Genomic DNA, 13,298 nt, shown 5'->3' with positions numbered 1-13,298 from the left:
TGTTAAGAGCCCACGGGTGCCATGGAAGGAACAGTAGTCAGCAGCAGGGCAGCACCTCTTGTGTGAAGACCTCGGTCAGCACGCAGGGTGGTTGTTGACTGAGCTTTATGAATTCTGCCCAGTCCAATGCTACAGGGCACAGGGAGAGACACTGTCATCTCTTCTAGGAGACCTGAAATCGAGTGTAATGATAGGAGTTGGGAGGAAGACGTGTCCTGTAGTACCCCTGGACTCACCTTGCAAACCCTGTTGGCTCTCTCCCTTCTGACTGCCTACAGGGCCTCCACATAGCATTTTTCACTGACCCGACTAACATTTTTCAGAAAGAAAAGTGAGGGTGTTAAATAGGACACATAGCTGACCCTGGAACCTCAGGTGATGCCTTCCCTCTGCTCGCTTATGTCCCCTCCACCCTGTGACCAGTTGTTGAAGGATTCTTTGAAGCTCTGGCAGTCTGGCTCAACCTTGCTTCTTGACACATAGCTGAGCTTGGCCGCCTTGATTAACCCACAGCCCCGGCTTCTCCCCTAGAGTTCTGGTCTATCGCAGTCTTCACTAGACAGGAGATTTCTTTATCTTCAGCAGGATACCATGGAGATAGTATCTAGATTAGTAAAAGGGCTCTGACCACAGAACCCCCCCCCCAAGACTAGCTGTGTGCCTGGGGAGGGTATAGGATTTATCATGGACTGGCCAGCATGATGACCAAAAGCTTAGCTTTCAGAATTAGATGGTTTGGGTTGGGTCTCTGTGAGCAGCTAATGATGTGACCTGCATTTCTTTTGTGAGCCTCGGTTTCACCAATCTTAAAAGGATGGAACCCACTGATCTCAGAGTTCTCTCTCAAAATGACAACACTTTTGAACTGCCAAACACCCCACCCTTTCAAATGTTCATTATTGAAAATTTGAACCACAAAGTGAGGGACTGGTACAATGGACAACTGATACCCACTGCCCAGTTTCAACAAGAACCATGGTCTGCCATTGTCCGGGCTTTCCCGGGGGCTACTGCAGGACTAAGTTAAATACCTCTCCAGGGAGGTCAGACTTACCATCGGGGTTGGGTAATGGTCTCTCCAAAGGTGGAGGTGCGGATTTCATGCTGTTTCCCATCTCTCTCTCTCCTGGGGCTGTGGAAGGTACTGGAAGCCTGCAGTACAAGAGACACACACGGAGAATGAAGCGCACCCAGAGTTCCCTGAGTGGAGAGTGACCTAGTTCAGAGCACATGGTGCATCATTTCTCAGGCAGCCTGCTTCTTGAAAGGCGGCTGTTTTTTATGTCAAGATGCGATTCATGAGTGTTGGTTACAGAGGCACAGCTCAAATGCTTTTATCAAGGGGATGACAGAGAAAAACCACAGAGAAGGAAGTGCTAGCAAGTGCTGTTGGTGGCAAAAGTTTCCATTCCTCCACACCATTGCTGCTGCGCGCGCGCTCAGAGCAGGGGTTGCTGGAGAAGTTGAGCAGTGTTTTAGGTAGCCCCGAAGAAGCTGTGCTCACAGACTGTAGCCAACAGCTCTCACAGCCCAGGAATTCAGGCACAACACACTTAGGAGCTGAAAGTCTTCACAGCCTGAAGGGGCAGGGCCAGGCCAGGCTGGGGGTGGGGTTTTGGTTTGATTCTTTCTTAACTGTTTGATTTTCCACACCTGTGTTAACAAAGGGTGGCAAAGGCCAGCTTCATGACCGTACCCTTTACTTGGTTGGTGTATGCTTTCCATGCTGATGAACACATTCACCTCTACCATAGCCTCCAGCATGGCAAAGCCTTGTGTCCTTAAGAAAACACACTCAAAAGGGGAAAATAACTGATCCTAAGTCACATACAGGTAAAGCAGCAGGTGTCTCGGTTGCCTCATAGTGGGGTCTCCTGGAGCCCCACACGGACTGCACTGTTGTCACTTGCTTGAGAGCCAATAACCTCCGGCAAGCGGTTAACATGTTCTTGCCTGCTCTTGGGGTTCTAGGGCAGTTTTGAGTAGTTGCCATAAAACTAAGTCAACACCAGCGAAACACACAACATGGCCTGACTAGTGAGCATCACGTTGACAATTCAAGATTCAAAGCACAACTTTGACTGAATGCACATGGCTTTCGGGCCACTGCCAAGCTTCAAATCTCAAGTCCTGTGTGCACAAGTTCTAGAAAGAGCCATGCTCTGAGAGCAAGGCCTCTGAGGGGAGGCCGAGGAAGGTCTGCACTACTTCCTACTTTTGGAGGAAGGGAAGCAGGCGGTGGAATCCCTCATCTATTCAGAAGCAAGGAGAACAAAAAGGAGGTTTTTCTTTTAAGACTTCTATGTTCGCAGTGTTTACCTGAATAGTGCGTGGATGGCAGTACTCCATAAAATGTTTTTAAATCCAGGACTGTGATGACTTAACACCCCCACCCCGTCCCCATTCCCTGCCAGGGCAGTGGACAGTTCTGAAGCTTCTGACCCATACCCAGCCCTGAGCCAAGGGCCTCAGGAAGACAGAACCTACTGACCAGACACAGCATATATGCATCATTCAAACTCTTTCCAGTTCTTCTCAAGTGGTTGTGAGCTGTTTGAGAAACCTATGTTTCTAAGATTCAGAGGAAGAGAGAGGGAGAGAGGAAGCAAGGTAGGAAGGGAACGATTGAGGGAGAGAGGAGGAGAAGAGAAAGGGAGGGTGGAGAAGAGGAAGGAAGGAAGGAAGGAAGGAACATTAGAAGCTTGCATCTTTTTCATATAAGAAAGCCAAGGTGCGTACCAGCGAGACAAACCCAGAGTCATTAGCTGATGAGGGCACAGGACGAGCTGGCCCTCCCTAGACCTGGGCCTTCTGCTCTTACCTCACTTGCCAGGTTCTGACATGCTATCCTCTCTTGCCTTCTCCTGACAAAAGGCCGGAAGATCCCTGTGAGCCACCAGGAGTCCTGTTACCTCAACAGCACCATAGCATAGCTCACCACCTCAAGGCGCCTCCGGGAAGGGGTTAACTCACCGCGTAAAAGCTTTTATTTGAGCAGAGTGGCAATGCCCAGAAGCAGGGGAGCTGGGGCCTCCCTGAGGAAATAACTGAACAATTTGATTTAATCTGTGACAGTTTTCTACAGTGGCTAGAGGTGGAGAGAAGGTGCGAGAGACTAATTGCTTCTAGGAAGGAGAAGAAAAGGGCAGAAGAGAGCTGAGTTAATTACCACTGGCCCCGCCTCTTCCTGACCTCCTTCCCCTTCTCCGTGGAGTGCCTCCTCCTCAGGGTCCCGGTGGAAGGACTGCAGTGGCTAGTCACCATCTTCTCCCCCGAGTCCTGAAGCTAACACTATTCTGTGTGGCCTTTAGCCTCAGTTTCCACTTCTGAAAAATGAGATGAATAGGAGAGTGATTGTCTCCAGACAGTGAGCCTTTTTACCCCACTTCATTCCAGCAATCAAGACTCCGTGGCTCTTGGAAGATTATTAATAAGAGAAAAGAGCCATCATCATTTTTACAAAATCCCACTGGCGAGAGTATGAATTCTGTCCTTATATTCTTTGGGAATGCAGGGAAGGTAAGTGGCATGTGCCAGGCTACCTTCACACCAGCATCCCTGGGAGCAGACACTACTTTTTTTTATCCTAGGAGGGATGGTGAGGGGCTGGCCCAACTGCCTCAGGTCCCGGTGTAGAAACTCCATCACTCTTGACTTCAGACAGCCTGCCCTCTGCTGTGATCATGCTGTTGCCTGTCCTCTAGATGACACTGGACAGTGCATGTCTGCCCACTGAGTGGTTCAGAGGGAGGAGCTGCCATAGGGAGTGTCTATGTGTCCAGCAGTCCTTCTCTCCAGGTCTTTTGCTTGTTCGGATCCAGCCCCTTCTACTTAGGGTCTACATCAGTGCTGTTGCTGCGGGGATCTACAGCTCCCAAGCCTTCTACTCTGGTTACATCCCACAATAGGACATGTGTCTTACCTACGTAGCACACCCACAACCCATGTTTGCCTGTGGAAAGGAAGGTTATCTGTGCAATTTTCAGAACATCAAAGAAAGAGAGAGAGCATCAAGAATTTCAACCAGAGGCAAAGCATGGTCCACCCTGGGGGACACATAGGACACAAGCCCTGGCCACAGCAGGTATGACTGTAAAACCTAAGAGGCCAGCCTTCCTCCCTTTGGAGTAAGATATCTCTTCTACAACATGACAGCTAAAAACTCATTCCTGTAACCATCTTCTAAGGTTTGGAAGCCAGAGACTGCTAGTCAGGAGCCTCAGTGTCCATGCAACATGTCACCCCTAACCACAGCAGTGATACATGAGCAGCCACCAAGCAGACCAGTTTTGCTCTATGCCACAAAAAGCTAAGCAATGCAAAAAACTGACTGTGTTTGATTATGCACCCAGTCCGAGCTAACCGTGATCTGAGGTTTCAGAACTAGGCAGAGGTAATGCAGAGGTAAAAGAACGTCAACCTGCCTCCAAAGCCCACACTCTCCCCACCTCTGGGGACTTGCCCGGGCCTCCTATCCTTCCTTCCTGGTCCGAGAAGAAACAGCAAAGGGATTCTTCAAAGTCATCCAACCAAATTTGGCAATCATAAACTTTAAGGGGAACTAAGCGACAGGAAGGCCAAGGGCTCTATTGGAGAAAACATAGCCATGACTGGAAACCTAGGCTTGGAAATCCACTATGGGAAGGAGAAGAGACAGAAGAAAAGTTTGTGAAAGCTTGCTGCTGTTTCAAGGTGGCGGGGGAGGGGGTAGGGGTGCGGTGAAGATGATTCCAGGCTTGCCAGCACTCAGAACTGTAGCACCAGAGGTCAGAATGGAAGGGACACTGGTGACCATGCTGAGGGTATCATACATTCATTATGTATTTATGGTCTCGCAACATACCTCAGGCTGGCCTAGAACATGTGATCCTTTGCCTAAGCCTCTGAAGTGCTGGGGTCACAGGCACTTACCACTGTGCTCAACTTCATAAAAAATGTAATAGCATATGCATGCACTGACTATATCAAAGCAGCCCATGAAACTTCCCCAGGAGTTTCCAAGGGCTCTCTCTGGGTGTGAGTGACATCATAGGTGAATGTGTGAGTTTCTGAGGTACACATCTCTGTAGCCTCCACACTTGTCTTGTGTGCTTGAATTGGTTTTGTGTCTCAAAGCTGGGCAAGACTCAGAGAGCTCCACAGGAGGGTCTGCAGAGCGGAGTTAGCATTAGTTCATGTCTCTACTCCCTACTTGCTGGCTGTGTGTACTCAAGCCACTTTTTCACCTCTTCTGCGTCTCTACATTCTGTTCTCTTATACCAACTTTAGGTGGAAATTGTTAGGGTTGTTTGGGGAATTAAATTGCTATTCATAAGTAAAGCAAGGGTGTGTTGGTAAATAGTAACCAAAATGTACCAATGGCTGGTCCTTTGTGGTGCCAGTCATTAACTAACTCACCATGCCAGCAGAGCAAATAAATCACTTTCCCTTTCTGGGCTACATCGCCTCATCTACCTCATCCCTGCCCCCAAGGCATGACTGGCCTCTGTGATTCCATGTCTGCTTGAACCTTGTTCAGTGATGCTTAGGGTCTGACAGTTTGCTTCGGGGAAAATAAGAGCCTCTGTTCCTGTTTCCAACACAGAGGAGGAGGGCTGGGCTACTGTCTCTGTCTCCTAGGGTACCAAGTAAGGTTGAAACTTACACAGCTGAGGTACCTCCTGATGCAGTCATCCTGTACCTGACTCACAGATGGAGTGTGAAAAGCCTGCTGGAAGAGTGACTTAGGGTCCTCCCAGATAAGTCAACCCACATCCATGCACTGCAAGAGGCCAAGGACAGTTGTAAATGTGGCAAAAACTTACCTAAAACATTATGAAACCTTTTTTTAAATAACTTGATTGCATGAGCATGAATTTTATAGACAGAAGCATTGCTTTACAGTGTGGGAAGGACTAGACATGCCTGGTCTAAGATGGTTGAAACCTGTTGGTTTGAACGTGCTATTTTGAAGGAAGTTTCCCCGGGAGCTCAGTATACAAAGCAGTCAAGTCAAGTTGCTTCTTATCTCAGATACAGCCTTGTGAAATGCAGGTTCAACTATGGGAGAAGGAGGCCGAGAGAGACTTCCAGGGAGATGCTAACATGTGCACAGGAATCCAGGCCCCCAAACTAGCAAGGATGTGATTTTTTTTCATGATGTCATGTTTCCCAGTAAAAGTTCCTTTTGCTTTTCATTCATACACGTGAACCACCAATATTACTCACGAACCTATCAGCAAGATAGACATCTGAGTTCTGCCCAATGTAACATGCACAGATGATGGTCCCTTCCCTATTAGTCAGCTTGGCTAGGACCTGGGCAACTGCTCTCCCACAAGGCCTAGGGCAATTGTCACAGTTGAGGGAGCACTCTGGGCACTACCGTGAGGAGGACTCTGACGCTAAGCAGTTGGCCGAGTGTTGGTGTCATGACTGTCCATTGCTCGTCGATTTCTGTCTTGTTTCTTCCCCTCTCAAACCCAGAGCGCAGTCCTCAAGGAGATCAGAAGTAGATAAAACAACAGCCACAGTGCACCAGACAGCCATTTGAAGCGGCCTGGTCATCACTTAACAATCCGTGCTGAGAAAGCCTCCAGTTTAGAGTGTCTGACAACTTCCGTGGTGCAAAATGTCATGCTGTGACCTAGCACTGGCTTCCTGCTTTACATCTCTGAGTGTGTAGGCCCAGTGGGCCTCCTGGCAGTGCTAGCTGGCTCTGGAAAGCTGAAACCAACTGCCTATAAAGTGACAAAGAGTATACTTATTATACCATGAGATTGGTTCATATGGCATCCATTGAAGTATGGCATGTACTTTGACTCAGCCCCTTTCCTTCCTTTTCCCAATTATTGTCCCTTCTGTCTTCATGGCCTGCATATATGTATGGGTGTACGTGTGTGTGTGTGTGTGTGTGTGTGTGTGTGTGTGTGTGTGTGTGTGTGTGTGAGAGAGAGAGAGAGAGAGAGAGAGAGAGAGAGAGAGAGAGAGAGAGAGATCTAGGTTTAATATAAGGGAGAAAGTATAATATTTGTCTTTCTGAGTCTGATTTATTTTGCTTAATATGCTGATCTCCAGTTCTATTTTCCTGAAAATAGCCTAATGTCAGTCTTCTTTATAGCTGAATAAAATCATTGACTATGGATGGATGGATGGATGGATGGATGGATGGATGGATGGATGGATGGATGGAGAAGCCCAGGTTCTTCGTGCCCATGTTGATGGATGTCTAGGCTGGTTCCTTATCTTGGCCATTGTGTATACTCCTGCAGTAAACACAGCTATGCAGGTCTTCATGTTGTTTGCTGACTTGGAGGCCTTGGGCCCACACTCAGGAGTGGTATAGCTGAGTCGTGTTATAGTTCTGCTTTTAGTTTTTTGAGGAAGCTTCATATTGATTTCCATATTGGCTAGACAGTTTACATTCCCACCAAAAAATCAATGAATCTTCCTCCTATCAGTCTGTGAGGAATCCCTCCCACCTGCAGACATCCTCCTTAGTTTTCAAAGAAAAGGAGACAGCCACTGTGTGGAAAGCCTCCATTATGCTTAACATGCTCTAACTCATTTGATACCCAGAGAGCTCAACTTACAAAGGAGGAACCTGAGTCGCAGAGAGCTTAAGCTACTTGCTTAAGACCACACAGCTCATTCAGGGAAGGACTCAATTTTAGTGCTTACTTTTTCTCACTCCCAACTCTAACTCCTTCTGTCATGTTGATCCCAGCAAAAGAGCATGTCCTACTAACTGCAGGTGCTTTGTGAGTTGGGCTTGCTTGAGATACCCTGGCAGAAGATACAGAGGCCTGTGGCTGGCTGAGTCTATCATGTCTGACCATTGGAAGCCCATCCCTACTGCACAGTGTCTAGCTAGAGGTGCTTGGACTCAGGGTGTTGTTGATTCTGTTGTGAAATCATGTGGAGGGTAACTGCAATCCTGTAATGAAGACAAGTTAGATCAATTTCCCTACATTTTACTTTCCACACATTACATTTACTTTTCACACATCTTTAGCACCCACAGTGGGCCAGATAGAGTGGGTGCTGGGCAAGCTACTATCCTTCCTTGGGCAGCCATTTGCTGCTTCATCAAAAGTAGGCAGACCAGATGGAGAACATCCCATGCTCATTACAGGCTGGGGCTCATGAGTCTCAGAGACCTAATCCTCAACAAGGGCCCTGGGTATGGGTGGACATATGTTGAGGACTTCTGATGTCTTATATTCAAAATACCACCTTCCTGGACCTCCACAACTCCATGTAGCATGTGATATTCTGCTCAGACTTAGGGCATTGCTCAGAAAACAGAGGCCAGAGAAATTACTCAGCAGTAGTAGAGGCAGGATGTGAACCCAGACCTCTGCCTCCAGAGTTGGCTGCTACCTCTGATACCCTTGAGCATTAGGAAATGGCAAAGTGTAGCATAAAGCCATGTCACCCCAGGGCAACTTTCTAAGGATAGATACAAGTACTCTCAATGGAAAATAAAAGCATGATCATGCATGCATCTGGTGCCTAATATGTGCACAATAATTAGGTGTGATGAGTGAAGATGTTATCCAGCATGACCCCAGGTTGTGTTCTGCCAAGAGACATGAGACTCCACAAAGCTGTTTGAAAAGAAAAGTAAGGCACAGTATTCTTGGGGCACCGTGTATAGCTGTAGCTGGAGTTACTGTAGTCAAACATGTTCCTTCCTGAATGGCTCTCGGATGGGAGGAAGTGGTTGGGACATGATATACTTAATTCCTTTTCAGAAGCTTGGGTAGATTGAGAGAGGAAGGAAGTCAGTCACATGGTATGACTCCAGTGTGTATGTACTGAAAGAACAGATGTATAGATGGAAGTATGGGTGAGTGGATGGATGGATGGATGGATGGATGGATGGATGGATGGATGGATGGTTGAGTAAGTGGGTGGAGAGATGAGTTGAGGGGTGGGTTGATAGATGGATGGGTGGGTGGGTGGGTAGGTGGATAGATGTGATGGATGAATGGGTGAGTGGGTTGGTAGATTATGAATGGATGGACAGACAGACACATAACTAGGGGTACTCCTTTGTTCATTCCTCAAGTGCCTAACAAATGGTTTGGTCTGATTTGCTGAGGATTCTTAATGAGACTTTTCAGTCCAAGCCCATGGCAGAGCTGTCGTAAATAAGTTCTTGCTTAATAGGGGATAAGACATTACCACTCAGCCATCTCTATGAACAGAGGAGATAGATGAAGGTTATCAGTGAAAAAAGTCATTTCTAAGTTTAAGGACACTCTGTCATCCTCAGCTTCCACAGCCCAGAGAGAAAGAGATTTTTCTTTGTTAGAAACAAAATCAGTTTGCTGAGATGGGTACCCACTAATGAGGTTTCATTCTGCCCAGTGGAGCAATAGCAGAGATCTGTCTTCAGAAAAGAGAGAGGGGGTCCCACATCTTGGCTTTTCAGTTTGGCCCTGATGTTCTTAACACTGCTAGCAATTTTCTGTTATTAATGCCTGTGGAATTAGGTAGACTTCTCCTGGCTCAGGAATAGTGTTAACAGCCATGATTGGGAACTTAGCATCTCCTGCATTTCATGCATAACATGCACTTCTTACAAACACCACAGAAGTTAGGCTTCTTCTGATAATAAAGAAAGAAACAAACAAACGAATAAACAAATAAATACACAGACATTCAGAGAGGCAAAGGAATTTGTCCAGAGTCACCCAGTCCTTTGGTGACAGACCTGGAATGCCTCTCTAGGTACTCCAATCCTAGAGCTGTTTGACATCTAAATGGATGTCAGTGTGTCCATCCACAGGTTATCATTACCCTTCTGGAGTGTTTTAAGCATCTTGAATAGCATCCGTTAACTAGAAACTATCTAGCTACAACAGAAGTTGCCAGAACACTCATCCCTCCCACCCCAGCACAGCTCAGTTGAATAGACTTGCAACTCTGTGTCTTCTAGCAACCCTCAGAACAACAATCTGCAAACTATGGGATGTATGTCCCCTAACACTAAAGCACCACTGTCAACAAAGTCCTTTGTCCTTAGTCTGTCACACTCACCGAGGCTCTTCGTTCCCCTTCTCTAAGCACTTAGAGCTCTTAGCTGCTTAGATTTCCCTGCCAGCTGGATGACTTCAGTCAGTTAAACTCTCCGAGCCTCAATTTTTCACCAGTCACAAGCAAATAACAACCGTAGACTTACAATGTTCTGAACATTGAATGAAGGTAACTCGTTATTATATCTTTCATGGTCACTCTGCACATCTGTTCATGTCCCATACACAGCCCCAGGCAGGCCACTCTGAGGCTCTAGCCCATACATAATCCTGTGCAGAGCCACCCACACAGGTCACTCCGAGGCTTCAGCCCAGATTTTTCTCTGACACCAGTTTCTCTCAACATGCAGGCACCCGCTTAACATGCAGTATGCCACATTTCTTAGGAAATTCTGAGTTTCCCACATTTCTTTCATTTATAACATTTTGTGATTTCAAAATTTATATGCATTGCATGTTGGCCCTCTCTTTGGCTCTTCCTCTCCCATCTGCCTACTTCCTACTTAGATAATTGTCAATTATCTGTGCCACTTTCTCCAGGAAGATTCTAACTGCCAGCCTCCACATGGCATTACTACTGTCATTCAAGGTCCTCTGTACCTTTGGACACAATGGCTGGCTGAAAGCCCTCACTGAGCACCTACCCTGTGTCTGGATCTCCCATGGGCACTCTCTGTATGCTACATCCATTCATCCCACCACCAACCTCTGTGTGATCCTGGCAACACTATTTCCATTCCATAGATGAGAACATGGAGGTCTATAAAATGGTTTAAATGACTTGCCCCTGGTGACTTGCTCAAAGCAACACAGCTGTCACCTCCTAGCTGCTTCTTGAGTCAGACAGTCCCCTGGCAGGAAAATGGGTTGCTGCCCTGCCTGCCACAGCACTCCTTCCTTCGTAACTGTTCAGCATCCTCTGAGCAGTCACAGTACTAGGAAGCAGGACTTCACCAGGACCTTTCCCGGCTCAGATTCAGGGGTCCTTCTCTGGCTCCCAGAAGCCCAGCCCTGACAGCTGTACTTCGGAGGGCTCCTAACATCTCTCCCCTCCCTGTCCCCGCCAAGGTTCCCTAAATACCTTCAGACGAGGAACATGGCCTCTCCCGGGAGTTGGCAGCAGAGGGCCACCAGGCATGGGGTCACCAGCTCTCCATCAGCTGCTGCTGCTCCAGGCTGAGTGGGCCACACTGGCTTGAAAGGGAGCACCAGCATAGCCCATGTTATCAAGCGAGCTCCAGAGTTGTGGTTGCTGAAGGGCTGCACACTTCCTCTGCTGAAACAAGGAAGGCAGAGGCGCGGGGCTGGCAGGAGGGCAGGTTCCTGTTTTCACTAACCCACAGAGCAGACTTCTCTCTGCAAGGACGGTGGGGAAGAGAAGGGCCTTATTAATTCCTTTACAAAGCGCTTGAGAATATAAGCAGCTTGACTGTAAATGGCCGGGGCTTACAGAAACTCACTTTTTCCCTCTCTCTTTCTAATTAAAAGACAGATGGGGCTGTGAATTTGCCTGTGTATGTCCCCAGAGCTCACTGGGCCCAAGGAGGCTGGGGATAGCTCAGGGCAGCTTTTCTTCCCAGAGTTTCTTTCATTTTCATGGCTCTCTTGCATCACTACAGAAGGGACCCAGAGCAACCCCTGAAGCTGAAGGTCTGCCATAGGCTAGCTTCAGTGGCCAGTGACCTAAGACAGTGGACAACTGCTCCTGTGCACAGCAGAACTGCCCAGCAGCATCCCTGGGCACGAAACCCACCTCTGCTGTGGTACTGCCAGGAGAAATTAAAAGTCTCTTGTGGTAGAGCTTAACACAGAGAAGGGAGTGATGGCAGGTTGGAGCAAGGTGTGATCCGTGAGCGATCCCAGATTCAAGGAGAAATAACGGGAAGCAACTGTGTTGCCCTGAGCAAGTCATTTTAACCCCTGGAGGCTTCCGTGTTCTCATCTGTGAAATGGATGGGACACCCACACACTTCAGTGCTCTAGGACACCGTGATAATGGACAGCCTTGTGGAAGAAGGGTCTAGTTCCTAGGCAACACATACGTGCTGACATACATGGTGGAAAGTATCGTTCTGAAACAGGTCACTAAAACAGATACACTCAAGGGAGCAGGGAGAGGAGAGGTGGAGTGAGGCAACTTCCTCGAGGACGCCAATGACAGTGGATGTGTGTACATTGCTCTCTTTCAATTTTCCCCATGGTTTGGAATTAGAATATGCATGTGTCTTTAAATAATATGTTGTTATATGTGCACTATATATAGGTTCATAGTGTGTGAGTCTGCAGCAAGGAAACTTATGGGCATGCCAGTAGGTGGGAGGGAAGCCTACTTCTGATCAGAAAATGGCCGACGGCAGTGCCAGGAGGACCTTCCTGACATTCAGCCGCTCTCTGACATTCCCATTCCCAAAGTGGAAAGCTCCTCAGAGAATTCAATGCTATCCCTCAGTCCCCAGCTAGTCCCTACAGAGCCAGAGTAGAGTCTGAGGCCTATGGCCCAAGGACCCCACCCAGCGAGGCCAATGCAGAAACTCAAGACAGTCATTTAGAAACCTCACTGGGTGTCCTTTGCAAAGATAAATTACAAACAGTGGGGCAGCATCTAAATTTAGCAGCGCTGTGTACTAGACAGACTCAGCTGGCTTGTGAGAAGCCAGCTCCGTGCAGAGCATGCTGGGAGGGTGCAAGCAGATGGTGTAAAAGAACTTGGTGGAAGTGGCCTAGAGTGGGGAAGAGCAAGCAAGTGGAATCAGCTGAAGCGGGGCTTTCCCCCGACATGCATACTGAGGAGTGACAAAGTTTTGGAGGGAGGGGGACACTCAGAAGGCAGGAGTGAGGTGACAACTCTTTAGCATCTATGCAGAAACCCTCAGGCTTGAATGAGTGCATTCCTGTTGCTGGTGTCGGTTTGGTTACCATGGATGATCAGAGCGCCATCCAGTCACTAGGATTCAGCCGTGATGTTAAATGCGTGGAAGTCCTGCCTTCCCAGGGCTCCCTTATTAGAGCCATCGGAGACCTAGAGAGCAGCTCACAATTACAGGGGGGCTCTAAAGGAGACACAGTGGGCACTGGACAGTGTCCACAGGTGGTGGTGGTGGTTGGGGACAAGGTATATGTCGGGGTCACTGGATTATTACCCCAGGGATTCAATAGCCCCAGGACAAACTAGAGTGAGGGGTTCACAGAGAAGAAAGTGCTTCTACAGACTAAAAGCGGAAGTAAGTAGGGAGGGAACCTGGAGAAGAAGCCAGAAGAGTCCTGGGGCCAGTTCTG

The 13,298-nt window shown here is 48.0% G+C and overlaps 2 protein-coding genes across 3 annotated transcripts in view; one reads left to right on the top strand and one right to left on the bottom strand.

Moving 5' to 3' along the window:
- Sla (Src like adaptor) overlaps positions 1-11,249 on the bottom strand; it is a 31,373-nt gene extending 20,124 nt beyond the window's left edge. Inside the window, exons 1-2 of one of the 2 annotated variants that reach the window (XM_059247038.1) lie at positions 11,104-11,249; positions 1,055-1,152 (exon numbers count right to left, since the gene is read on the bottom strand). In XM_059247038.1, coding sequence (XP_059103021.1) covers positions 1,055-1,115 — 61 coding nt within the window. In that variant the 5' untranslated portion in view covers positions 1,116-1,152; positions 11,104-11,249. Of the gene's footprint in view, positions 1-1,054; positions 1,233-11,103 lie in introns of those variants that run through there. The other variant, XM_059247037.1, reaches the window with a different exon arrangement.
- Positions 1-13,298, top strand: part of Tg (thyroglobulin) — a 190,859-nt gene that overhangs the window by 140,686 nt on the left and 36,875 nt on the right. The window lies entirely within an intron of this gene.

This window comes from Peromyscus eremicus, chromosome 20, assembly GCF_949786415.1.
Source record: "Peromyscus eremicus chromosome 20, PerEre_H2_v1, whole genome shotgun sequence".
Classification (NCBI taxonomy): domain Eukaryota; kingdom Metazoa; phylum Chordata; class Mammalia; order Rodentia; family Cricetidae; genus Peromyscus; species Peromyscus eremicus.
Note: the sequence above shows the minus strand (reverse complement) of the source record. Positions and strands in the feature narration are given on the sequence as shown.